The sequence below is a fragment of the Haliotis asinina genome, chromosome 3 (genome assembly GCF_037392515.1).
Source record: "Haliotis asinina isolate JCU_RB_2024 chromosome 3, JCU_Hal_asi_v2, whole genome shotgun sequence".
Lineage (NCBI taxonomy): Eukaryota > Metazoa > Mollusca > Gastropoda > Lepetellida > Haliotidae > Haliotis > Haliotis asinina.
The window spans coordinates 43628631-43656134 of record NC_090282.1 but is presented as its reverse complement, the minus strand read 5'-3'; the positions used below and the strand labels follow the sequence as shown (position 1 = coordinate 43656134).

The 27504-nt window shown below is 41.5% G+C and overlaps 1 protein-coding gene across 1 annotated transcript in view; it reads left to right on the top strand.

Moving 5' to 3' along the window:
- Window positions 1-26269, top strand: part of LOC137276861 (advillin-like) — a 32102-nt gene extending 5833 nt beyond the window's left edge. Inside the window, exons 3-27 of the mRNA XM_067808507.1 lie at window positions 3183-3239; window positions 5812-5889; window positions 6046-6098; window positions 6438-6537; window positions 7086-7196; window positions 7290-7356; window positions 7879-8011; window positions 9125-9203; window positions 9866-9967; window positions 10424-10571; window positions 10924-11024; window positions 11474-11620; window positions 13235-13321; window positions 13851-13916; window positions 14424-14510; window positions 14811-14894; window positions 15173-15234; window positions 15467-15566; window positions 15799-15888; window positions 16307-16351; window positions 17262-17327; window positions 18839-18964; window positions 24391-24462; window positions 24649-24744; window positions 25088-26269. Coding sequence (XP_067664608.1) covers window positions 3183-3239; window positions 5812-5889; window positions 6046-6098; window positions 6438-6537; window positions 7086-7196; window positions 7290-7356; window positions 7879-8011; window positions 9125-9203; window positions 9866-9967; window positions 10424-10571; window positions 10924-11024; window positions 11474-11620; window positions 13235-13321; window positions 13851-13916; window positions 14424-14510; window positions 14811-14894; window positions 15173-15234; window positions 15467-15566; window positions 15799-15888; window positions 16307-16351; window positions 17262-17327; window positions 18839-18964; window positions 24391-24462; window positions 24649-24744; window positions 25088-25279 — 2349 coding nt within the window. The 3' untranslated portion in view covers window positions 25280-26269. The remainder of the gene's footprint in view (window positions 1-3182; window positions 3240-5811; window positions 5890-6045; window positions 6099-6437; window positions 6538-7085; window positions 7197-7289; window positions 7357-7878; window positions 8012-9124; window positions 9204-9865; window positions 9968-10423; window positions 10572-10923; window positions 11025-11473; window positions 11621-13234; window positions 13322-13850; window positions 13917-14423; window positions 14511-14810; window positions 14895-15172; window positions 15235-15466; window positions 15567-15798; window positions 15889-16306; window positions 16352-17261; window positions 17328-18838; window positions 18965-24390; window positions 24463-24648; window positions 24745-25087) is intronic.
- The last annotated feature ends 1235 nt before the right edge of the window (window positions 26270-27504 follow it).

Sequence of the window (27504 nt, the reverse complement as noted above, 5' to 3'; positions counted from 1 at the left end):
ATACTCAAGTACGAAGAACATATTTTCAAACCATTTATGACAGGATCTATGTCTTTTAGGCTCACACAATATAAAAAGGACCTGGAGGATACCCAATTCTTCGACACTGCAAGTTTTAACTGTAAATACATTTATGGACACTTAAGAAGTACAATAAATATGACGGGGGGCATTTTGTATGGCAGAAACACATTCCCATTTATATATAGCACAAAATATTATGGATGTCAACTTCTTCTGTATTGCATATACTGTCAACGTCTGCTTTGGTGTATAGACAACATCCATGATATTTTGTCTTATACTTGAAAACCAACTTCTTCATGTCTCTCAAGAACCTCATTCCTATATTTGTTTACGCTTTTTTGTAATGTAAACATCTCATATAATTCATGCTATCGATATCTATGTATGTATTAAGGATACCTTCTAGAACTATAGTTACCATTCTTCTGTATAAGGCTAACGATTGCTCTGTATGACCACTCACTCTTTTAAACGTAACCTCCAGCACCAAGCACTGCTATTGGCCAGGAAATAAGGTATTGTCGTTGTGGCTCCAAGCATGAAATCAGTTTTCACAAATAAGCTCATTAACACGGTCCCCTTAAGCAGCAATTTAGAGATAAGCATTACTTCTAAAGGCTTTAATATATTTGTTTACTTGGCGTTAAGAAATCGATCTCCTGCACTGAAGGTTGTGACAATCTGGGGTAGGTTACGCTCTGATAGGCAGAAATGATAGGGAATAACACAACATCGATCATGATATATGTTTCTGTGTATGAAGAGGTTGCCCTCTGTATTCAACAGTCCCGACAGGCTAGGTATATGCCGACAAGCTGTATGATGTCGCCAACTGCAACGCCAGTACGTTTGGAAAACGTTCTGAATCCTAACGTGAAGCGATTATCACAAGGCCTGAAACATGTAATGTTTTATGCATTTGAAAGCCGCAATGTTTCATCTGCTTCCGGCAAACGTTAAAAACGTCAGTGTGTCCCTTATTATCATGATGCACTGACACTGACTGGGATACCGGTGTGTAATAGGTAGATACCGCGGTTCTGACTTGTCTGTCCGCCTTTTGTAATTACAGTGGAAAGAAGCCCTCTAAACCGGCATTCGTTAGGACAGACCAATAGTGCCGGCATAAAGGGCGTGCCGGTTGAGATAGCCTTTGCTCTTTCAACTTGAGAATGATCTTCCATGTGCCGTAACATACGACCGAAGATATATGTATGTATATGATGTTCCACAAGTATATCAAAATCACTAAAACAGTGAGTGAGTTAAGTTTTACGCAGCTTTTAGCACTATTTCAGCGCAATCACATCAGACTAAAAAGAGAAAATAAAGATGAACTATGCCTGTGTCAAGTGTTCAGAATACCGCGAATGTATATTATGTATATCTATTATGTATAATGTATATTATGTATATTATGTATAGCCTGACGTATACGTTAATAGTGCTGTGAATACATCTCCATTAAGTAATGGTTTCCTGTTAGTGTGTACATTCCCTATTGAATTTCATCCCAACTTGTAGCCTGTCCAACATCCGAGTGGTTCAACCGTCTGTTAGCCTCAACAATTAGTTACACACTTGTCTGTAACCCATATATAGAATTCAGACGCGAACTATCACAGATCGAACTATTTACACAGGTCGATTCGCGTAAGTTAGACTGTTCCTGTGACGAGGGGATATAAGATGGAGTTCCTTGACAGAAGCTAAGGAGCCGGACCGTATTACTTTTACCTCGCAGATTAGGGAGACTTTTGATCCGGACAAATACTGAATGTCATGCGAAGAATCGTTATATTATGTCCGCTCCATGGAGTCGTTAGTCTCAGACGCGACCTGTACAGAGCGAGATATGTGCACACATACATCCGTGTTTGACAAATCAATTCCCAATTTATGTCTCAGTCTGGAGATCGGTTTGAGGATCGTTCTAAACGTATAGACAAGTTAGTTTCCACATCTAAAGAAGTGGGTGTATTGCCACCACTGGGAACAGTTTGTAATGACAGCGTTGTAATGATGAATTCGCAGTGCATCAGTATGTTCAAACACGGACCCACCTTGCCATTTGTCAACCATGATGTTTCATGTGACATCTGTAGTCCATGCTAATCAATCGGTTCGCGGCGACTCTTTTATAGAACTTTCGAAATGACACTTAGTCTATGAAACATGAGCACACAGTTTATATTTTAAAGTAATGAGACAGAATTTTTTTTATGGGGAACCTATTTCCCACATTTCCAAAGTTCAATCTCATTACTGGACAGGTGGTATTTGTGCTATTTTTCATATCGAGTTCGAGTCGTGTTTAACAAAGGGTGATAATAATGTCTCCATTCCGAATTTACAAGCTACACCACCCAAGCTTTTATTGATGTGTTTGGTGAACACTAGCGTTGCATTTACCGGTAATGCGCGTAATATCTTCTGATGTAGTAAGTTATTGTGTCAAGTCCTCAGTAAACCTTTCACAACGTTTGATGGTAGGCATGTGGAAGGCATTTAAAACTATGATACACTGATCACAAAATGATGTCCGATGTAATCCCCTTTTTCCACTTATATATCATATGTACTCAATTATTTCTTGTGAGCAGTTGACGAGATGTCCATATGTTTATGTCGAATGAGACCGGTGGGGCAAGATGAGTCCACCTTTTCGCGAACACCAGTTATCATCACTGTTTGACTGTGATTCATAAACACATGCTCTGTCCTCGGATCGTATATGATGTCTATCACCACATTCCCCGGAGAGATCCGAGTCTTTACAGACGGCTGTCAAACTTTTATAGTTGTGTGTGTGTGTGGCGTCAAACATACATACATATTCATGCTCTTCATACAGCCGGAAATGTTCCTCTCCTCTTCTTTCAGCAGAAATGTCTTGATGATGTCGAACATCATTTTGTCTCCTTCGTGTAATTATGCGTAACAGCTGGTGCAATTGACAACCCATGTAATAGCTGTCAACTGGTTAATGCCAAGTGCGCGGTATGTTTATTGGTTATGTCCTGTAGGTCCAATATGGTGTGCATGTTGAATATGTCCGATACGTCTGATATCTTGCTTTTATTGAAATATGCTGGTCGGAAACAGTTTGTGTAAATCTGATATTGTGAGTTAGCTCACTTTCATATTGGTTTCAGATCTCGCAAGACAAGACATCCTCCTTACATTTCTGGACCGGAAAGAATGCGACAGAGGTACGTTGCACGACGACATCTTTCTTTAGTCTATTTGAGAGTACATTGATGGGTGTGTGACTCTTCCTTCTACTGACACCCCGCAGTTCAGAATATCCAGATTTTTGTCTGCTGATCATGACACCTCTGTGTCTCAGAATGTTCACCCCCCACCCCCCACCCCCGTCTACTTATACCTGTGTCTCAGAATGTCCACCCTCCGTCTACTGATATCTCTGTGTTTCAGAATGTCCACTCTATCGTCATCTCTGTGTTCCAGAATGTCCACCCTCCGTCTACTGATATCTCTGTGTTTCAGAATGTCCACTCTATCGTCATCTCTGTGTTCCAGAATGTCCACCCTCCGTCTACTGATATCTCTGTGTTCCAGAATGTCCACTCTATCGTCATCTCTGTGTTCCAGAATGTCCACCCTCCGTCTACTGATATCTCTGTGGTTCAGAATGTCCACTCTATCGTCATCTCTGTGTTCCAGAATGTCCACCCTCCGTCTACTGATATCTCTGTGGTTCAGAATGTCCACCCTCCGTCTACTGATATCTCTGTGTTTCAGAATGTCCACTCTATCGTCATCTCTGTGTTCCAGAATGTCCACCCTCCGTCTACTGATATCTCTGTGTTCCAGAATGTCCACCCTCCGTCTACTGATATCTCTGTGTTTCAGAATGTCCACTCTATCGTCATCTCTGTGTTCCAGAATGTCCACCCTCCGTCTACTGATATCTCTGTGTTTCAGAATGTCCACTCTATCGTCATCTCTGTGTTCCAGAATGTCCACCCTCCGTCTACTGATATCTCTGTGTTTCAGAATGTCCACTCTATCGTCATCTCTGTGTTCCAGAATGTCCACCCTCCGTCTACTGATATCTCTGTGGTTCAGAATGTCCACTCTATCGTCATCTCTGTGTTCCAGAATGTCCACCCTCCGTCTACTGATATCTCTGTGTTTCAGAATGTCCACTCTATCGTCATCTCTGTGTTCCAGAATGTCCACCCTCCGTCTACTGATATCTCTGTGGTTCAGAATGTCCACTCTATCGTCATCTCTGTGTTCCAGAATGTCCACTCTATCGTCATCTCTGTGTTCCAGAATGTCCACTCTATCGTCATCTCTGTGTTCCAGAATGTCCACCCTCCGTCTACTGATATCTCTGTGTTTCAGAATGTCCACTCTATCGTCATCTCTGTGTTCCAGAATGTCCACCCTCCGTCTACTGATATCTCTGTGTTTCAGAATGTCCACTCTATCGTCATCTCTGTGTTTCAGAATGTCCACTCTATCGTCATCTCTGTGTTTCAGAATGTCCACTCTATCGTCATCTCTGTGTTTCAGAATGTCCACCCTCCGTCTACTGATATCTCTGTGTTTCAGAATGTCCACTCTATCGTCATCTCTGTGTTCCAGAATGTCCACCCTCCGTCTACTGATATCTCTGTGTTTCAGAATGTCCACTCTATCGTCATCTCTGTGTTCCAGAATGTCCACCCTCCGTCTACTGATATCTCTGTGTTTCAGAATGTCCACTCTATCGTCATCTCTGTGTTCCAGAATGTCCACCCTCCGTCTACTGATATCTCTGTGTTTCAGAATGTCCACTCTATCGTCATCTCTGTGTTCCAGAATGTCCACCCTCCGTCTACTGATATCTCTGTGGTTCAGAATGTCCACTCTATCGTCATCTCTGTGTTCCAGAATGTCCACTCTATCGTCATCTCTGTGTTCCAGAATGTCCACCCTCCGTCTACTGATATCTCTGTGTTTCAGAATGTCCACTCTATCGTCATCTCTGTGTTCCAGAATGTCCACCCTCCGTCTACTGATATCTCTGTGTTTCAGAATGTCCACTCTATCGTCATCTCTGTGTTTCAGAATGTCCACTCTATCGTCATCTCTGTGTTTCAGAATGTCCACTCTATCGTCATCTCTGTGTTTCAGAATGTCCACCCTCCGTCTACTGATATCTCTGTGTTTCAGAATGTCCACTCTATCGTCATCTCTGTGTTCCAGAATGTCCACCCTCCGTCTACTGATATCTCTGTGTTTCAGAATGTCCACTCTATCGTCATCTCTGTGTTCCAGAATGTCCACCCTCCGTCTACTGATATCTCTGTGTTTCAGAATGTCCACTCTATCGTCATCTCTGTGTTCCAGAATGTCCACCCTCCGTCTACTGATATCTCTGTGTTTCAGAATGTCCACTCTATCGTCATCTCTGTGTTCCAGAATGTCCACCCTCCGTCTACTGATATCTCTGTGTTTCAGAATGTCCACTCTATCGTCATCTCTGTGTTCCAGAATGTCCACTCTATCGTCATCTCTGTGTTCCAGAATGTCCACCCTCCGTCTACTGATATCTCTGTGTTTCAGAATGTCCACTCTATCGTCATCTCTGTGTTCCAGAATGTCCACCCTCCGTCTACTGATATCTCTGTGTTTCAGAATGTCCACTCTATCGTCATCTCTGTGTTTCAGAATGTCCACTCTATCGTCATCTCTGTGTTTCAGAATGTCCACTCTATCGTCATCTCTGTGTTTCAGAATGTCCACTCTATCGTCATCTCTGTGTTTCAGAATGATGTGACCAATATCCATGACCTTGCGCACGAGCTGGATGCCACAGTCTGTCGGGCCAGTATATTCTCAAGGGAGGTAAGACGTATATGAATATGTACATGTGAATATATACATGCGTATATCCGGCAAGTTAGTAGTTCACTGATTTCTTAATTACTTATTTTATCCAAACTTACCTACCTTGTCTTTTGCATTAGACTAGCTGTGATCGTTGTCTTTTTCTTTGTGTAGGTGCAAGGTCATGAATCATTGTGCTTCCTACGCCTGTTCCCAGAGGGACTTGTGTAAGTATTGACTAGTTTCGGGTATCCCGACCTCATTGTGGATGCGTCTGTGATAAATGATAGTTTACAAAACCACATACACGAGTTGGCAATACTATTCATTTCACAGTGTATGCCTATCAGATGCCAAATGCATAAATGTGTAAGTGCTTATAAATGCCTTATATAAAAAAGCTACCTTCAAGGGAACAGAATATACGTCAATTCATGAAGGTATAAGTGACAAATATGATTACAAACTATGAGGAATATGTGTCGTATCTCCATGAATAGTTTATTTGCTGTTTAAAGCTTCATTGTTCCCATTACGTCCCCTCTGGGCGTGGTCGTGTGTTCCAGATATCTGGAGGGAGGACCTCACACCAGCCTCTCCAGAACCGCTCGCTACGTCAAGCGGCTGTATGTCGTGACGGGGAGGAAGCATGTCCGGGCCGCCTGCGTATGTACCTGCATACAGCTCATGGGGTATTCCCGTCGCTGATTATTTCATTCACTCATTCAATCAGTTGGGGGCAAAATGTGAAGCATTTCTTAAACCTCTGCTGGAATATTGCAACGAAGTGTTCCTGTAACTGTCTCAGTAACGAAACGTTTCAGTCAGAATTTGGATAGAAGCATACACACCGAAAAGACTTCACTTTATACCAACGGTCGCTTTTACTATGACTACTCTACCAAATATGTTCTGTAAAGGCTATAATTAAAAATAGACACAATACACTTGCATTATCTTTCATATACTGAGGGATATGAAGGTTCCGGGGTAGAATAGGCCTTCAGCAACCCATGCTTGCCGGGGATCGGGTGGTCAGGATCGCTGACTTGGTTGAAACATGTCATCGGTACACAGTTGCGCAGATCGATGCTCATGTTGTTGATCACTGGATTGTCTGGTCCAGACTCGATTATTTACAAAACGCCGCCACATAGCTGGAATATTGCTGAGTGCGGCGTAAAACTCACTCATATACTGACGGTGTGTTTCAGGAACGGCCAAAAGTATCAGCGCTTGACCCCTCTGTGGCCGTCATTCTGGACGGATACCCTCGCGTCTACGTCTGGATCGGCAGCAAGTGCGGCTACGTCACACGTGTCAAGGTAGAGGAACATCCGTAGTCTCGGGATATGCTTTGTATCTGTTCCTGAAGCGTAATTGTAAAGATATCATACTACGTGATTCTCTGTTTTCAGGCTATTCAGGTGGCTCGGCGAATACGTAATTGGCAGAGGGAAGGGAAAGCGCATGTTGTCGTTATTGGTATGTGACATCGCGCAGTCATCATGAATACTACACAACATCTTATAGCATGTTCAGAGCAGTTCGTACCAGGAATAGAACTATATAGCCAAGAGCGTTTTTTTCTTTCACCTATAAAAGACACAGGAAAGTAACAGATATGCCTTACAAGGCATCAGGGTTCCAAACCTTGTTTTCTTTTCCCCTCATGTTTTAGAAATATATAGCTTTTGCACATGGTTCTAAATTTTCTTTGGTTACAAGATATTCCAGATTATTGTCTCCATCAGTGCAAGAGAGAATATCCCAACTGATATATGTATTAGATATGCCACAAACCTGCTATATAATACTGTATTAGTTAAACTAGGTATTACATCTAGTGGAATTTTCAGGGAGTGAGTTGATTGTAAGGCCTCTGTAAACAGTATTCCAGGTGTATGGCGGCGTACTCGATGTGGGAGGAAAGCCCAAATGTAGCGAAACCCACGGGTGCTGACACACGTAAAAAGGAATATTGAATGTAACCATGTTATTCTATAGACGAGAAAGACGAGGAACTGAACAAGTCATTCCTGAAGAAGCTGGACGACGAGCGGGAGGAGTCGCCAGTCCACAATCAGATGAATGGGCACTCGTGCACTGACCGCACAGAGGAAACGATCACACTTCACCGGTAAGGTAACAGACTCGTATACTACCCATCAAAAGTTTACACTCAGTTAAAGCATTCACTGAGGATTCGCCAATTTTCACTGAATTTCATCATTTATTGAACTCATGACAGTAATCTTTTCACCGTTACGAATTCGTTTTATTATACATCCGTTCAGGTGTAAACAGCACAGTATGGAATATTTTTCAACATCCTGTTTAGAACAGCGGATTGGAGAAAGTGGCTAAGTTTACACAAGTGAGTCTAATCTTTTGATGGGTAGTGTAAATATTTCTTTAAGCGGCATTTAGAAGCTGATTTACTCTTAAGTACATATATAATCGGTGCCACCAAGAGAAGACTTGTTGTAATTTCTAGTGATAGCAGTGATTATCCGCTCCGTCGGTCAAAGCCAGTATTGTTATAGTGTCTACTTCAGGACAGCCATGTCCAAATATTTCTAAAGACATAAAACTAGGTAGGTAGGCTATATGATATTTAGTTATTTTTATTCAATCTACAATCTTGATCTTTATCACTACCGCAGAGTACATTGTTTTGTCAGCTACCTTGTTCCTCTTTGTCACTTCCATTAATTACTGTATATGACATTTATGGCCTTTATTGGCCATCCCCCTTGGCTGTGTCTGTCATCACACCAACTGTAGAAGGAAGTTTCTCTATCTGTCCACTGTTGAATCTTTGCCTGTCTATTGTTGTTAAAAAACTATATATATGTATAATCATCTATACTGGGAGGTGAGATGTGAGTGTGGAGACCGGCATTCCGACTGTCCTTGTAGGGACGACCGCGAGCAGGATTATGCCGCTCGGAGGAAAGGCCCGTGTGTTGAGCTGGAAGTCCGCTCACCTCTTTCATGTATACTTGTTTGTCATGTCTTGTGAAACCAACTAAAGAAGTCTGAACAACTAAACTATGCCTTCGTCTTCATCAACATTTTCATTTGTCTTCGTCAACGTGATGTTCATCTAATACCGAACCAATTCCCCAGCCATCCTATCCATGAGCCGATCCCCAGTCGACGCACGTCAATCACATACTTACGCGTTGACATAGGATCCACGCGTTGACAGTATTGTGTGAATGATTATATGTGGGCCTCTACTCCCCAGGGTGAGCGGAGATCGGGTGCTGTATGACATGCCATACGCTGCACGGAAACCTCTCCAGTACAAATACCTTGTGTCTTCGGTAGGTATATGCACATGCCACTTTCTCTCATTCTGAGTGGGCTCATTCGTTTAATAACCATCTGGGCAATGTTTCAATTTTATGACGGATTCATATGATAATTTGGTTAACGGTGAAGAGAACAATTCCCGGTTTTGAGAAACCATTCACTCGATTATACCGGGGACAAGCCATAGGTCATGACCAGCATCAGATCCTGGCGGGACTAAGGGACGCAATTATGTAAATCTAACATTCTTGTATAAGTAAATGCACATTACTGGTTTTGTATAGGCTGTTTAAGATATATAATATATCCACTGTGAACAAAGAACACATGTTCGGAAATGAGTATAAATCTGATCTGCTGTAGTCGTGCTACCTGTGAACAAAGAACACATGTTCAGAAATGAGTATAAATGTGATCTGCTGTAGTCGTGCTACCTGTGAACAAAGAACACATGTTCAGAAATGAGTATAAATGTGATCTGCTGTAGTCGTGCTACCTGTGAACAAAGAACACATGTTCAGAAATGAGTATAAATGTGATCTGCTGTAGTCGTGCTACCTGTGAACAAAGAACACATGTTCAGAAATGAGTATAAATGTGATCTGCTGTAGTCGTGCTACCTGTGAACAAAGAACACATGTTCAGAAATGAGTATAAATGTGATCTGCTGTAGTCGTGCTACCTGCTGGACACCGGACCGGACAACCCGCTGTTTCTGTGGGTGGGATCTCACGCTCCGGTCTCCGAGGTTAGCAATGCTATATCTAGGGGAAAGGTACGTATTTCATGGTTATTCAATCAAATTTGCCTTACATTATGACTGAGTGAGTGAGAGTGATTTATGACTGTTCCTGCAATATATATCTATAATGTCACGGTGGGGGACTCCAGAAATATGCCTCACTTATTGTATTTGTTATTGTGGGGAATCGAACCTGGGCCTTTAGCAGTAGTCTACCCTTCCGTCCCTGTGACCTTTGTAAAATGGACATGCTAGCTGCTTCCAAAAGGGGGAAACAAATCGATCATATATGTTAAGGTGAAACAAAGGTCCCGACGTTTAACTTAAGGACAGCGTCTGCCGTGACCCTCATTGTCGCGAAGCTATTTTTTATCTTACGTTGCCCCGTGAGCACATACAAAATATAGTATATATTTATATCAGGGACCAAGGATATTTCTCATTTTCAAACTTTCCAACATTTCACGGTGTGTTGTTTTAATCGCGTAGACATTCGCAGAACATAAGGAATACCCCAGCAATGTGAATGTGTTCCGAGTTTTGGAGGGGCACGAACCGCTAGTGTTCCGCCAGGCGTTCAATGACTGGAGGGATCGGCCACAAAGTCAGACTAGGAAGTACAGTGCTGGAAATATGGGTATGTTCCTTCTCAGAAGTGTTCGGGGATACTCAAATAAGTCACCTTCGCACCTTCTTACCTCGATACTCAAAGCAACATAGAGACACCATAATAAAGTCTCAGATCACTCTTATAGAAAACGGATCACCTCAAGCACGGCCCTGTCCAATGTTCAGTGACTGTTCCATATTCAGTAATTTATTTTTATAAGGAACTGTATTTTGTCCTAACCTGTCGTTGTATATTTTAATTGAGATGCATGTAACGAACTGTTATTTAAACTAAGCAAAATTAGTACCCCATTTCAATTCGAAGATTAATGTACATGGGAAAATTGTATAATTTTGTAATTGCGTCCTGTTAACCACAGGTAGGGCGTTATTCTCCCGATCGAGCAAGCGAGCTGTAGCCAAAGTCGGGGACACATTATCAGAAGATGTAGTGGAAGAAAGCGACATTAGCACGGACGAGGTTGGTGCAGTCGTTAGTTTATTGTGCTAGGATTCAGGTGCATGACAACCGTTTCGTTCACTATAAATCATCACAAGAAATGGAAATCAAAGTTGTTATAGAAAAGATCAGTGATGGTGGCTAAACATTGAACTAAGAGGAAGTTATTAATCGGTGGGGGTTTGTTGGATACTGGTAGTTGTTCTATGGAGTAGAGTCGTTTTGCAGTATTTAGGTGACTTTCCCAGATGAGTACAATTTTGATAATTTTGCAATTTTTGATCGAATCAAATACATGTTTTCATCTGTTTCACAGTTTATGTACAGTCTGTGTAGGTAAATGGTTGCACTTGTAAATATCGATAAAGTGAACGTTCTTGTGGCAGGAATACTCTTGTAAATGTTTGAGGAATAGTTTCTCTGGTTCAGCAAGAGCTCTAACAAGGTTGATACACATTCTGGTATTTCAGCAGCTGGAGGTGTACGTACTGAAGGGCAATGCCCTGGAGTATGTAGAGAGATGGAGTAATGGTAGTTTCTCCAACGGCCAGTGCTACATTATAAACAACCAGCATCTAGATGACCGGCATTGCAAGAGGATCCTATACTACTGGATGGTAAGTTACTCACAGAAAATAATTAAGAAAACACTCAAATGTTCAGTCCCAATATTGGGATGAGTGAGGTGTTCATGGGGATCGTCAACAATGGTTGGGAACTTGGTTTTGGTGGAGTCAGGTGTTCGTGAGAGCCATCAGCAATGTGAGGGTGGGAAAAGGGAACGTAACAAGACAGGTGCTTGCAAGGAATGTCGATAACAGGAGGGTGGGAACTGCGGGTAAATAAAGTCAGGTGTTTGCAAGGAAAGTCGATAACAGGAGGATGGGAACTGCGGGTAAATAAAGTCAGGTGTTTGCGAGGAATGTTGATAACGTGAGGATGGGAACTGCGAGTAAATAAAGTCAGGTATTAGCAAAGAAAGTCGATAACACGAAGGTGGAAAGTGCGGGTAAATTAAGTCATTTTCCAGGGACTGTCAACAATAGAGGATGGGAACTGTGGGTGAGCGACGTCAGTAGGTCAATGAGGATCCACCCAGCAAGGATGGTGAGAGAAGTTCTGATAGAGGATGGTGGGATGCAGATTTGAGTGCAGTGTATTACTGCTGGGAACAAGTAGGCAATATAGAGGTGGCAGTCTTTGAAGTACTAACTCATTCTAGAAATTATTTATGATGCTAGCAGCTAACGACGCATTACGCTGGAATGTCTGTACATTTATCCTAGTATATCAGACCAAATTGCATTATTCAGTGAGTTAAAAGGCTCGTTCGTTTGAGCAAGGTGACGACAGAGGGAGGCCTAAAGACAAAAGCCGACTAATGATGGATGACAATTGCGTTCGTTTTTCATGTCGTCTTGCCGAAAACATGAGCTGACTTTTTAACACCGTCACGGAATGATGTAATCCCTGTTTATCCATACAAAATAAATATTCATTAAATCATATGCCACTATCAAGCAATATAATACTTGGGGTTATTAACGTTGTGTCTAGTAATCAACTTAAAGCCAACGTCAACGAACTAGGCTGTACACGTTTGATATTAACACATACTTTGTTATCACGATAGGATGGAGTTTGTAAAGATGTGTGGATGGTGTTTAATGTGACTGTGCTAGTGTTTGATTTCAAACCCCAGACAACCCACTTGAACCCTTCTTGATCACGGCTTGAACCCAGTTAACATTGGTTTTCGTCTGCTATAAGTTGCTCATACCTGTTTAATGTCTGGGATGCGATATTCTGACTAGGAACTTACAAGTATTCTCGTTAAAGCCTATTAATTGTAATTAATTACTGGGTCAGTTATGACAGATTTTATGAAATTTTACGATGTATGCATGTATGCATGTATTGGTATAGGTGCTTATGGACCAATAACCTCCGTCTTGAATATACATATGTGCCGACGTTAATTTTAACGTTACTGTCCTGAATAGCAAAGGTACAATGGCAATCTTGTCAAGCAACGTTAACATCTCACAGTTTTGTGTTTTTGAAACACGGTTGACTTTCTGCATCCTTTGTCAGCCCTTGATATAACAAGGATGCAAGCTACCCTGTAGTAACCCCTAGTGAATCTTGTTGTGACAGATATAGTAACCACGGTCATTCAAATGTCATAAAACTCGCGTTATGTTACAAATCACCATTTTCTCCCGTCTTAGGGTAGTAAGGCCTCTGAAGCAGACAGGTCGAGAATCGTGGAGTTGGCGATGGTGATGGAGGAGGCGTACCACCAGAACACGGCCATGGTACGTTACCTCTAGAAGACGGCAGATAGAGCAGGACATGCTGCCTTGCTCACCATGTGCAGTCTATACGAACAGTTAAACATTCATCACGGTGCCGTCAGTTGTTCTCGCACTGGGTCGATGAGGTCAACTTTGACATCATAGCAGAGACCATCTATTATATGGTCTCTTCTCATAGGGTATAAAGAAAGCCCTCAGTTAAACTTCATGCTGATCGCTTATAAAGGAGTACATGTAGTGATGCCAGTCTATATTTGCAACAATGTCATTCATCCATTATCGATTGTAAAGGAGGTCAGGTGAAACGTGATTACGGAGAGGGACGTAATTCTTGGAAACAGAAACCAAAATAAAGCTAAACCTTTAAATGGCCTCAGTAAATGGAGGTATCATTTTTGCATTGAAAAAAAACCCAATCGATATCAGTACGTCATCGGATAATCTGTACACCCAACAGTTATTACCTATACTATGTATGTGTTTCATCAAACAATACATTTATGATCATCATGAACTTGGTTTGTTGCAGGTGCGTGTTCTGGATGGGAAAGAACCAAGTCACATGCTCAACGTTCTGGGAAATGCAATGATTGTCGTAGGTTTATACACTTTATGTTACTGATAGGATAATAAAATACGTCTTAAGCTGTGAAAGTGACTTAAACTCATACCGTTCGAGACAATGAAATTTCTATCACGACACTGGGGTGGCCTTTAGTATCATAACAATAGCAGCTTAAACCATGTTGCATCCACGTAGTATAACTAACGTGGATACTGGTGAACTTCACGTCATAACTGCAGCGATACCTGGAAATTCGTTTCATCAGAAAGATCCATGGCTATATTTCATGCAATAATAACACGGTCGAATGACAGTCGTACTAACTAAAGCAGTCTTTGTTAAACCGACTGCCATTATATCAGCAAACAATGGACGCAGGAAAGAGTGATATTCTTCTTCAATATCACCCTAGAAAACTGAGTGAATGTCTGAATTGTTTATTTATTAATTTGTCCTTATACTCGCTCTATTTCTAACGTAATTTCGATGCTGTTTTAAAATTTAAATATAAACTCATTCGTCATTATCTGTGTACAGTTCGATAAAGACCTGGAGGAAACATCGCCGTCAGTCCAAGTGTTCTCAGTGCGGGAGTTTATCAAAGGGAACATTAGAGTGGCTCAGGTAAACTAGTTCACATTAAAGCGCGTACCAAGCCAGTGTTTGCGTGTAAGCCCGTTAGGTTGCAAAGCTTTAATTTCAGATAGTATTGAGGGCTTGTCCGACCATTTTAGCAACTATCATGTGGAAGTCTTTTTTTCTATAACGGTAGCTACGCATTTTGTACATTGGAAGCGAAGGTGGGATATTTCCAAATAACTGTGCATAAGGGAGACTAAGATCTACGACATCTGCACCTAAACAGTGTAGGCCATTGTGTCTGCTGTTGAAACGTCCAGTCCTCTATTGTGACTCTTTTCCCAGGTTCCTCCAACAGCAGCGTCGCTTAACTCGTCGGCAGCTTTCGTGGTTATCTCCCCTGACGAGTGTTTTCTGTGGTATGGACGGGTACGTGCAAGATAACATAAGTTCTTTCTGACTCCCCAACGTTTATTTTCTACCGTACCGTGCGTATAAAGGATTTCATAAATTATTAGCATACTCATCATGATTAAGGTTACTTTTCCAAGTTCAACGCTAGTTCATTAAATTTGTTTCCATAGTGTACAAATCTCGCCACATTTTGGATGGTATACACAGATAACATCAACTTGCCACAAGACAAGCCTAAGGGGTAGTAGTTGTCAAGATATGAGTATAAGTGTTGTGATTTGGAACTGTTGCAGCGCTCTGGTGGCCCGGAGAGGGAATACGCCAAGTACATTCTTGGGTATCTTCATCCGTGCAAGTAGGTCATTAACATTTTCAGTCTCATGTTATTCGTCACATGAAATGTATTATCGATCGAAATTTCAAGTATGATACCGTTCCGGGTCTTTTTCTCTGTGATCGCAAAAGAACAACGAGCAATGGGCGCGATTTCCATGTCTTTCGTACATGTGTGCGCGTGTGTGGTGTTAGTACGTTTCCTGAGAACTGAGACTTCATGGTGAGTGTGCACGTGTTTTCCCCTGTTGTAGAATGTACGATTACGACATAGTGACGGAAACGAAGGAGACGGAGGTGTTCTGGTCTGTGTTGGGCGGAAGACTCCAGTATGAAGCAGATTACATCACCACGGTAACTATCATCGGGCACATCTCTACATGCATCTGAAACGTGTTCCGTTGCAAGGAGGGATTCCTGGGAGGAAGGCCCTTTCAAATTAGTGCTCAAATTTGTAGTCCTGTCTATCGTCATTCCATGTGTTAAAATATCATCGCGGAGACTTTAAGAAAGTAACGATCTGTTTGATTGCCATATTTGAAGTTTATGAAGCAGCATACTTACTGATAATGTAAACATGTTTCAGCGCCTAGAAAGAAGGAATCCACGCCTGTTTCACTGCTCTGTTGAAGTATCTGAGTTTAGCTTCGATGAGACAGTTGATTTCAGTCAAGAGGTATGCATGGTTGCGTGTTCTGCATTAGGCAATATAAGGTCATCCTCTTTTTGCCATGAATGAAAAAGTGGCTTAAACGACTTGTAGTAAATACAGTATATAACTAAAGAAACCCTTGCTTTAGATATTATATCTGATTGTGATACCGATGAATATGATGTTCTCATGAGTAAAGCCAACTGGACATAGTCATATGTCTGCAACAGTGGAATCACACATTGATTTGATAATTAATACAGTATACAACTGAGCAAACCCTTGCTTCAGATATAATATTTGATTGTGATAAGGATACGTATGATGTTCTCATGAGTTAGGACATAGTCTGATGTCTGCTACAGTAGAATCACTCCCTGATGTGGTAAACGTTGTATCTTCTCGATCCATATCTCTCTGACGGTCATCGATCTGTTTACAGGACTTCACGGAACAGGACTTGATGCTCTTCGACACATTTGACCAGGTAATTGTCCCTGGTCTGACCTCCCCAGAGTTAGGATGATTGGTGTCTGCGTGAAAGAATGCGCCCTCATACGTACTGTCTGCAGTGGTGCCTCCATCACAGTGTTGAAACCCTTGAATCTCAGTCTGGAGACTTAAGGTTGATGACTTGACGTTTAAAAATCACATGCAGACTGTAAGTGCACTACCCTCTATTCGGGGAGGGAATTTATCAGTCCGTCATGACGGAGAAAAAGCCCACTGCCATTTGTCTCCCAACAAACGGCAAGTTTCTTTTCACCGTGGGGATTGCTGTCGATTTGCTGAGAGGAAAGTGAACCATTACCACTAGTGATGGACGTTCAGCTATCATTATTATTTACAGCCGCCCGAAACACGTCCCGGTGGCCAAGTTTAGGAAGAGAGAGCTGTTGAGTGTTGTAACAGATATTTGTTTCCTTTGTTTGATTGTCTAATGCTTCTTCATTGAACTTACTGAGTCACACGCCATCCATTGTTAGAGGTTGCAGCTCAATAACCAATCAATTAGTCAATCAATTATACTGTCTATTCACTGTCTATTCAATCTTTATTCCGTACTGAAAAGACCTCAGGCCTATAGTCCGCTATATATATATATTGCTTTATACACTTTCAAGCAACAATACGTCTTCTACGTACAAATGCGTAGAAAATATACATGGACAGGTTTTCAGTTTCTTTAGCATTTCAACTGTTTAGTGAAAACTTAAGCCTGCTTGAATGGACATAGTATTTATCTCTTTTATATTTGCTTCGAAGACTACTGGTAGTCAGCTACAAATTAGATTTTATGGAAAAATATTTAAAGTTCTCCGATATAAGAGCGTGTCTTTTCCATTAAAATACCTACGTTTGTTTATCACTACATTATCCAACCCTGTTTTCGACAGATATTTCTGTGGTGCGGTACGAACATTGATTCAAACACACGCCATTTGTTTGGAGACGTTGCACAGGTGAGTTGTATCTGTGGTCAGCGTTTGATTCCTAGCAGTTACTGGACATTGCACAAGCGTGTTATGTCCAGAACAGTTCCTAGTGTTGCAACATGTCACTTGGTGTCAGTGAGTATGGTTTACGCCGCTTTTGGCAATATCATGACGGGGGACACCAGAAGTGGGCTTCCCACATTGCACCCATGTGACGGATCGAACGTGGGTCTTCGTCGTGACGAGCGAACACTTTAACCATCAGGCTACCCCACCGTTCCGGTCACTTGGGGTTGAGTATATAATGTTAGAATGCCACAGAGATCTTGTCATAGGTTAGTATCTCGTTAGGGACACCTGGATCGTGTAATTGGATGGCACTGCGTAAGGTTCAACCAAGCAAGAAACATTCCAGCTATATACGGCATGTTGTAGACGACAGTGATATATACGGCGGCAGATTGAGCCGGGAGTCCAGAATATATGAGGAGGGAGTGTATATATAACTGTATCTAACGGCATCTGTATTTGTTACTTCTCTCTGAAAGTCCAGATAACAGTAAGCATTACATCCGCTGTGCGGTTACCCCGAACAGCAATTCTCCAACATACACCTGGTCAGCTGGACGAAATGACCAGACAGGCCATACTCCCAATCACACGCGTTATTACCCTTTATTGCCAATTTCCGCTTTAGCTCGTGGGTATGCCGCCACGTTTCCAAGCACACTTGGGAAATGATTGGCTATATTTGAAAGTGACTGCCAACTAACGTCTGTTCTGGTGAGTGATTTTGCTCATGATGTGACGCCCGACAACGTGGATCGTTGACCGTGCACTCATCCCTGTTATATCTCGTCTAAACTTGATAAATCACATACGGTGGCACAATTATGCGGACTGCCACAAACAACATTTAGCCTGTCAATAACTTATGGTGAGGTCGATAAGAAAACAGCGAACCCTATACAGAATAAACTGAATTTGTCTTAGGTTTAGCTGCAAGTTTGTTACTAAGGGTACGATTCCGCCAACGTTGGTTTTCATAGGTTCATTGGTTCTTAATGCCATGGCATGAAAGATTTATTGACAGGTCACTTTGAGAACATTTATGAACGTGAATTCAAATACCGAAAATAATTTCTTCGTGTGCGGTCAAGACAAACAATACCAAGGCACAATTTTGTTGACCCGTGAAGATCCAGGTTAGAATGATTTTCAGAAACCCAGGCTTTTTGTAACACGCGACCAACAGGATCGGGAGGCGAGGCTCGTTAACTTGGTTGACACATCTCATCGTATTCCAAATGCGTTCATCGATGCTCATGCTGTTTGATCACCGGATCGTTAGACCCAGACTAAATTATTTACAGGCCGCTTAGTTCACTTCTTGACAGGGCTTCCTCAAACCAGAAGTATCGAGCTTTCGTGTATCTTACCGTGCATGTAATTGGAGCATTTGCCACGTGGCTACGCAGTACAAAGTTTGAACCCCATGAATTGTGATGCTAAATGTTTTCCCATGGTTGTTGTTTCAGACCTACCTAGCCAAAGACCAGGCAGGCCGGAACTCCCGAGACATCCAGTTGTGGTACATCTGTCAGGGACACGAACCTCACGGCTTCACCAAATACTTCAGGAGTTGGACACCCACGGGATTCGGGGTGAGACATTTCTAGCGTGGGTAAACCATGTTCCAAACGTATCGCGAACAACATCCTCGTTTAGACATGGTGACTACTGCCTCATTCAAAACATCATCGATGGTTCCTCATCATCAGTTATTGAAACATTTGCCTCAAATACAGCACCGGCAAAGCAGAATATGATATCTCATACTCGTGATATCTCCAACAAACATACATTAAAACAATTACGTGTGAATGATATCATGTTTAGACTTGACGACACATGTTACCTGGTATATTTTACTTGAGTCCAGCATTGTACCACTGTGTCATTAGAAGTGGTGGTTTGAAATACCAAGAGGACACATAGATAGCCCCACGCAACTGAATAGAGAGATAATTGTGTTTGTTTGTCTGGAGAGACATTACTGAGTCATTCAGTTCCAAGAATAGAGCGTTTCTCTTGTCTCGTTCGTTAGAATTAGTCCCTGTATGTGTTTCCTCTCTAACCCAGCATTATCCAGACTTCTGTCTGACACACTGACGTTATGTACTGCTGTTACAGCGGCAGAGATGCCAACAACACTCAAGCTTTTGGCGTAATTATTACGATTCTGGCCAATTAATTGCGCCATTACACATAATATGCTGATTTTAGGAAAATGATTGAAGTGGATAAAATTTCACAAGTAAGTGTTTCGTACCGCACTAATGTACGGGTTAAGAAATGGCCTTACACCGACAGAAATCGCTTATTCTTAATTAGAATCGAGCTCATTCCAATTAATTTGTAAGGAATGAAAGTATCTTGTGTCACGTAACCAATAACTTCTTAATGACTGGTGACGTGTATTTCTGTCTAGAATATTCCTTTTGTAAAACCGTGCATTATATCGAAGCGACCGGAAGGCACGTATTGCACAGTGACTTTTTGGCGTCCAGTAATACACTTAGGCCCAAAATAGGGTTGGCATCTCTGTAGTGGCAGCATATGTGAATACGCTGATCACCATATGAATGTCTATGTGATTAGTGTGATAAAATTATACAGGAACCAAACTTGTACTGTCCCGCCCGACACCAGTGGACGTGTATTGTTATGTGATGTGCAGCTGACGGCATTGGATGTAGTTTTTTTAGAACTTTCATTTTATGTGTCACTTTTTTACTTATCTACACCTATAGGGTGGGATTGACTATTCACAACTGCACGTGAAATGTGCTCCGTATAGCTTAGCCACTCTTCGCGCAACACTGGTGCCTTTAGAACCTGATGTGCTGATTGGCATAAATGTGAAATGTAGAACCAAGAGCAAGCACACACGACCGCACACACACATACACACACACACGCACACACAGAGAGAGACAGAGAGACAGAGAGAGAGAGAGAGAGAGAGAGAGAGAGAGAGAGAGAGAGAGAGAGAGACTGTTCACAATACGTTTAAGAACGCTTGATTGGCGTTCACTGTTTTCCAGAACTTCTTCAGCTATATACATAAAGTAATGTAAACTGCGGGCTTCATTGAACTGACTACAAATACACAGAAATGAAAACTAATCGATCGGTGAAGCAAAAGAGTAATCTCATGATGTTACACCGTTACACCATATAACGGTATAAAATCTATGGTTACACCATGTAATATTGTGTTTACCACAGCCATATTCCAAACAATACATGCAGTAATTGTGCTAGATATATCATCACACCAGCAGCAGGATTTACCTCGTGGTGATTGATGACAGTACGTTCCTAACCTCTTACTATATTCATCCCATGAAATCATCTTTATTCATGACGCGGCAAGAAGAAGCGCATAAACGACATGGCTGCTGTACGTCTAGGTACTTAAAATGTCAGGACCGGCACCAGATAAGTGTGGACATATCGGACGTATACTTCTCTCTCTCCACCACAGATTCCTTATCTAACTCTACAACACTGTCGTGAAACCTGTGAGGTCATCCACTCTGGCGCTTCTTTGGTTAGTGCTTCATTTAATTGCAAACTTGGTCGGGAACTTTCTGTCAAATCAAAAACGACCGTAAGAACTGAATTATGGATGCATCCCAAAATTCTGTAATTATGTTTAAGGCGTTCATCTGTGAATCACCTATCTTCCTTGTGGTCAGTTCCTATTTCCTTGTCAATAACATGGTCAAAACTGAACCGCTCTGTTGGTTTGTTTGTTATTTAACGCCACACTCAGCAATGTTCCAGATATCTGACTGCGGTCAGTAAATAGTCATGTCTGGACCAGACAATCCAGTGATCAACATCGTGAGCATCTGTCTAAGGAATTGGCATACGATAACATGGTGATACCATGAAAAGCATGGTTTGCTAAGACCGTCTCTAACCCGGATCTTCACAGGTCGAACCATTCTGTAGACAGGGGGATATGGATACATTTGACGGTATTGATTCAGGTCAAGGATGACTCTTCTGTTAATAAAATCAATCACTGGTCACAGACATGATCCTCAGCATGGATCTGGCAATAGTTGTTTGCTCCCAGTCTGGCTTTTACATTTAGTCTGACATTTACACTAGGGTAAACACAGCGAGGTGGTGTCTTGAAATAATTGCTCTCAGGATAGAAAATCATAACACTTCGAAACTCATAACAGTTCTGAGATTTGAAGTCTTGAAAAGAGACAAGTTAGGCATGTAGGCAAGGTTGAATGCTTGCTGCTAATACCCTGGTTCCCAACTGGATATAATGAGTGAAGTCTCCCGTTTCCCTGTCTTAGTATTGTGGAACAAAAAGAACACACTCACACACTCATACTTAGTACTAAATTTTCTCAGATTCATCGTCTATTTTCCTTATGTTCGCGTTCGTTGGTGTTACCAAAGTGTCAATGACTATTGTAATATTTGGAGCATTACCTCTTGTGATGTTGTATTTGAAAATGCAGTATTGGACACACCCGTTATCAATGCACGTCACGGAACTATTACCGTTGCTTTTTGGCCACGTAATACGCCTTATGATCGCTGCCTGATAAAGCAAGGCCCGTGAGGAACAACTGTCTGGAATCCAACCGGTGATGTGCAGGATTCTCTTGAGTGTGTCACGTCTGGTAACCTCGGTGTAATATGTCGTGGCCATGGGCAGGTTGAAGCAGGCGTTAGTATACATCTATAGCCACTCATCACCATGTTGACTGTAGGCATCACTATTTCAGTAACCCATGTCTACGGGTAAGGAAGCGACACGTTTCGTCCTGAGTGGAAATAAGCGGTTAATGAGATCTAATAGAGGTACGTTTTGGAGGCGGAAATATATATATCACTTCAATATATAACTAACTGACCGGCTGAATAAAAACAACACGAAGTAGCAGTCATCTGTCAATAGCGCCACTGACTGGTTGGTTTTATGAGGCTATTGCTTGCTTCACACACACGATACACCGAAAACAGTATCGTCTGATCTAACTCATCAAGTTGAAAAACGACGAAGCCCATGTGATATATCTTTAGATAAGTCAGACAAAATCGACCGAGCTTAGCTCCAGAGATCATGGGTCTGCCATGCAAAACATGTTTTAATCAGTTTTAAAATCCAGATATGGACATAGACTTTTCTTTTCCGTCGGTTATGACATTTTCAACCACGTGTACTGGTCTGTCGATCACGCTCCTTTAGACCCTGAAAGCCCTATGCTGTGCGAAGCCTGAATGTTTACCATTCATGTCTACAAGCACTGCCTACAGAGTTCCCATCAAGATATTGAAACACACTCTCAACTAGTTCTGTTCCCCTGCCAATCCTGGAGATTGAATACAGGCGTACACGTGTTTTGAGAACACGTTGACAGAAGTGCCAGATGTTGCTACAAGCATGCCGCCGTAATTGGTGTAAATCCATTTCTGGTCGAAGATCTAATCACATTCTGCTAGCGTTGTGTTTGAGTAAGTGATCGGTGTGTAGGATGTGGGACGGTTGTACTCTTGTCGAAACCATCTTCATCTCCTGCCCTTTCTTTGTAACATGATTCTTCATATTGCTGAAAGGACTTTAGAAATGAAAAGAAAGTGTTTTTACATTACCTGAATCATTGTGCGTCTTGATGGTTGTCGCAAAAAATGTTGTTCTGAAGGCAAAATATCAAGTATTCCTATTTTATCAAGTCGTTTGTTCTAAGACTGATATACCTCACTTTGTCTTGAACAAACGTTGGCTCGGCTCGCGATAAATTCACTGATCCGGGTAGAGAGTAGTTTTATAGCGAATACCACAGAATTAGAACACACCACTGTCTAGTGCGAAAACTGTCTTGAAACGAACTTCAGATCCAGCCACCCCCGACCTTTTCCTCGATGAAGTAAGTAATTCACTATGTATTTAATTTAACCTTTGACAGAGAGGAAGCAAATTAAATACAATCCTCTATTTGATGTGAGTCTTCCCGATTGTCAAAATACACAACGTCAGCTTTCAAATCATAACTCCGCAATCCTGTGGAAGTACATGTTGGTTTTCTGAAACAGTGGTTCTTTGAGTGATGACTTCTCCTTGATCCAGCACACCACCGGGCAGTGGCTCTTCTTGATAAACACGCCGACACCAGAGGTCAGAAATCAAACCAGTTTGCAGGAAACATTGACCTATAGATTGATCATAACGTTCCCACTTGATCAATCCTGGCTCAACGAGGTATTAACTTGAAGGGGGCGCGAGATTCAATGTAATCTGGTAATTTGATGGGTTTTCCGACAGTGGTGGTTGGAAATACGTGCCATTTGTTTGTCGCGGGTGATAATATACTTTCTCCTGCCTGTAGGTCACAGTGAAGAAGGTTTCAGCTGCAAACCCAGAGATTTATTAATCTTAGCTAAGGATACTTTGATTCAGTCTTCTGACAGTTAACACAAACAAGTGTGGTACAGTGTCATTTTGATGTCGCTTCAGCTCCTCATTTCATCACAGTGCACATAGTCTTAACTGTCCTACACGGCATAGACCTGCTACATGAAATATCTAGGAAACTACAATTACGTATTTTTAACCCCAGTAGCGGTTCTGGTCTCGTATATCGACCAGTGCATGCCTGGTAGAGGGCATGTACACATATCAGATACTCCAGTCTACTCCTACCTCCATGTGCTGGGGAACATATCCTATAGAGTGGGCATATCTGTGTAAACTTTGTTATGTTGATGTACAGACACATAATGACTGCTCAGTTGAGGAGATGTCGTTCTAGACACTGTAGGTAGAAACATGAATTACGTCAGAAAAAAACATATATCAGTTAGATTACTTCTCTCACTCGACAAAATAGAGGAAAAGACAGTCACTATAGTGACTTTTATTGAAAATCAGTGTTGTATTGATAATGCAGTGACTATTATGTCTGTGAGAAATTGTGTGTTCGGTGATAACGACGTGTCTCAATATGCTGAAAATAGTTTCATTCACTTGCACGCTTTACTGTTTGTGTTACAGGGGAAAGATGTTTACAACCTTGCTAGAAAGAGAGTACGACAAGAAAACGCTCGGATTGATATCAGTTCAGATGTAAGTATTGACGGAAGAAAGGTAGTTTGAGCAAAATGTTTTGCAGTGGGAATTATGTAACAGTAAACTTACCATAGCTATAAATCTTAGAGGGTGCAATAACAATAATAATAGTTCAAACAATAAAGTTGAACTTGATTAAATTCAAGTTCTTTTATTTTCTATGTCTGTTGTCTGTTGTTACAGATTCTCGACAGAGCCCACGTTGTAAAGGTTAAGTATCCATACAAGACGTTGGTGAAAGGGGAACTCCCGCCTGACGTAGACCCAGCAAACAAACAGGTGAATGGTGGTTTTATCTTCTTGTTTATATAAACGAAACAACAGCTTACAAAATTTGATGTCACAAAACCATACAAAGTTATAAAAAACAATTGAAAGGGGATGACCATCTCCCTGCACTGGCGAATGTCAGCTTTGGTTCAGGCAAGACACGCTTGCAGTCAGTAGGATATTGATTGTATTTGCTGTTAGTGACAGAAATATTACTTTGTGAGATATTGCGGAATTGCTTGTCAGGATTGACGTATCCGACCAGTTCATTCATCACAAGCTGACAGTTAGACCGCTTCCAGGCAGGGGCAACAGCAGCGGATCTTATTGGACATTCTCTTTGTACTTTCAGCATCATCTCACAGACAAAGACTTCCTGGAGGTGGTCAGAGTCAGTCGCTTCCAGTTCTGTCAACTACCAAAGTGGAAACAAAATCAAATCCTGAAGATGGCGCACCTCACTTCCGGTCACAGTACTTCAGTCTCCACTCCACTCTCAGACAAATTGTCTATACCAAGTCTTTCCCTACACTTACAATCATGACGGGATCACGCAGTCTTCTGAACAGCATTTGACGGTCTTGACGTTAATAATGGTCTAGGATTCAATCCCATCACCAATAATTCAAAGGGACTATTTAAGGGAATACAACTAAGTTACTAAAGTCGTGAACGTATGATTGTCATAATTAAAGACGAAAGTTGCATTTTGTAGGTATGTAACATGATAATAAGTCTGAGTTGATATAGACAAAGTAAGTTGTTTAGACTCCCGCTTTGTCATTGACTGTACATTTATATACCGAACACAAATGGTTAAGAATCAGAACCAGACTATAACGTGGTGGTCTTGTTTGTAATATAATCACTTATTATCATGTATAGTATCTTGTCACCATAACTATTACGTTCTCTACTACAGTCGTGCGGAGTCTTTTCACGACGTAATAGTAGCACTGCGTAAGTTGCACTAACCTCTTTAAGTGACATTTAGAAGCTGGTATGAGGAAGAGAAACGCTTTTTCATTGATAGACAACTTTATTGGACTAGATGTGAGGTTTCGGTGGAGATCCGAACACCATTTATCAAGCAAATGGTGCTTGATGGGATCTACACCGGAGCGTCGCATATATTGCAATACAGAAGTTGCCTGTCCCTTCAAAGTGTTCCTCCTTAACTCTTCAGATTTCTCACACATTATTTGTAGACATATACTTCTATTTGTCCTAATAATTTAACACTTCAATTACATATTGTATCTGGAAAGGCACTTGTAGCATGTCTGATAACTTCACACTGTCCGTGAGAACATGCAACACACCTTTGTCTATTCCAGCCATCACATTTCCTTTATCTAAAGCAATTAAGAAACCAAGATTTGGATAGAGCCCTTTGGGTGTTCATAAATTTTCAGTTTATCATTACAGTAAAGATACATTTAGAGCCTCATGTGTACACATACTGTAATATTCTGTACTGGGTGTATTTTATTGTATTCATGATTTGTAAATAAATTCAGTCTCTTCATTATCATGCATGAGTCTTGTAAGTTTCCAAAGATATTGTGTATTACTGTCATTATTCATCATTTAACAGTGGACAAACAGTGGACAATGTAACCACTGAAGGAAATGGAATAGACAGTCAACTTTTGCCCTGTTTACTCTAACAACCCCGAAATCTTTTGTCAGAGATGAGGAAACTTTGTCGCAAGAAGTATAAGTTAAGCATTATTACTTGGACCTCCTTGGAAAAGACCCCTATTTCAAAATGAAGCATGTGATTTATCTGTAAAGATCTCTGTTTCCATTATCCACGCAATAACACGGAATTGGTCTTGACATTCGTTTTCTGAGGCTTCTAAAAAAATGGATATTTCAAGATAGGAGATTATGTCTAAGATTGCCGAGAACCCATCGCGGAAATGAAAATATTTGTCTGAATTAGCAGTGTTGATGAAATTCCATTCCTAGGGCACTTGTTGCCACTTAGAAGCAAACAGAATGGCTCTTGGATATAGTCAGATACTTACGAAGAATACCCAGTTAATTAGCATCCCTCAGCAGAAATGTCTTAAGTTGAAGGGTTATCCAGAAATCCTACTTTCGACTTCATTTACATCCGGGTTCTTAAAATCAGAGTCCGAATGGGATATTTCTAGCTTATCCTAAAGAACTATGTTATCATCTCCCAAGCTGCACGTTTGCCTTGAGGGTTTATTGGCAGACTCGTTCAAAATTTCATTTGAAAGAAGAACATTTATTGCCAATTTACCTGCTTCCCTTGGGCTTGGTAAACTCTTGATGTGTTCCTTCACGGACCTGTATTTACATTTTTTTCTGAATGACTGGTGTTGTACGCTAAAGAAATAATATAACTCTATCAAGGCGGTTTGTATTGCAAATGAAAGAAAAAGAGACTGGAATAGAGGCGACCTACCAACTCACACACAGTACACACACACACACACACACACACACACACACACACACACACACACATACATATACATACATATATGTACACACACACACACACACACACACACACACACACACACACTATATGTCTCGCGAAGATCCGGGTACGAATTGGCCTTCAAGCAGCAGCCCACACTTGTCACAAAAGGCGACTAACGAGATCGGACTATCAGGGTCGCTGAGGTGGTTGACACATACCATCGTATCCCAACTGTGTAGATCGGTGCTCATGCTGTTGGTCACTGGATTGTCTGATTCAGACACGATTATTTACAGACCGCCGCCTTA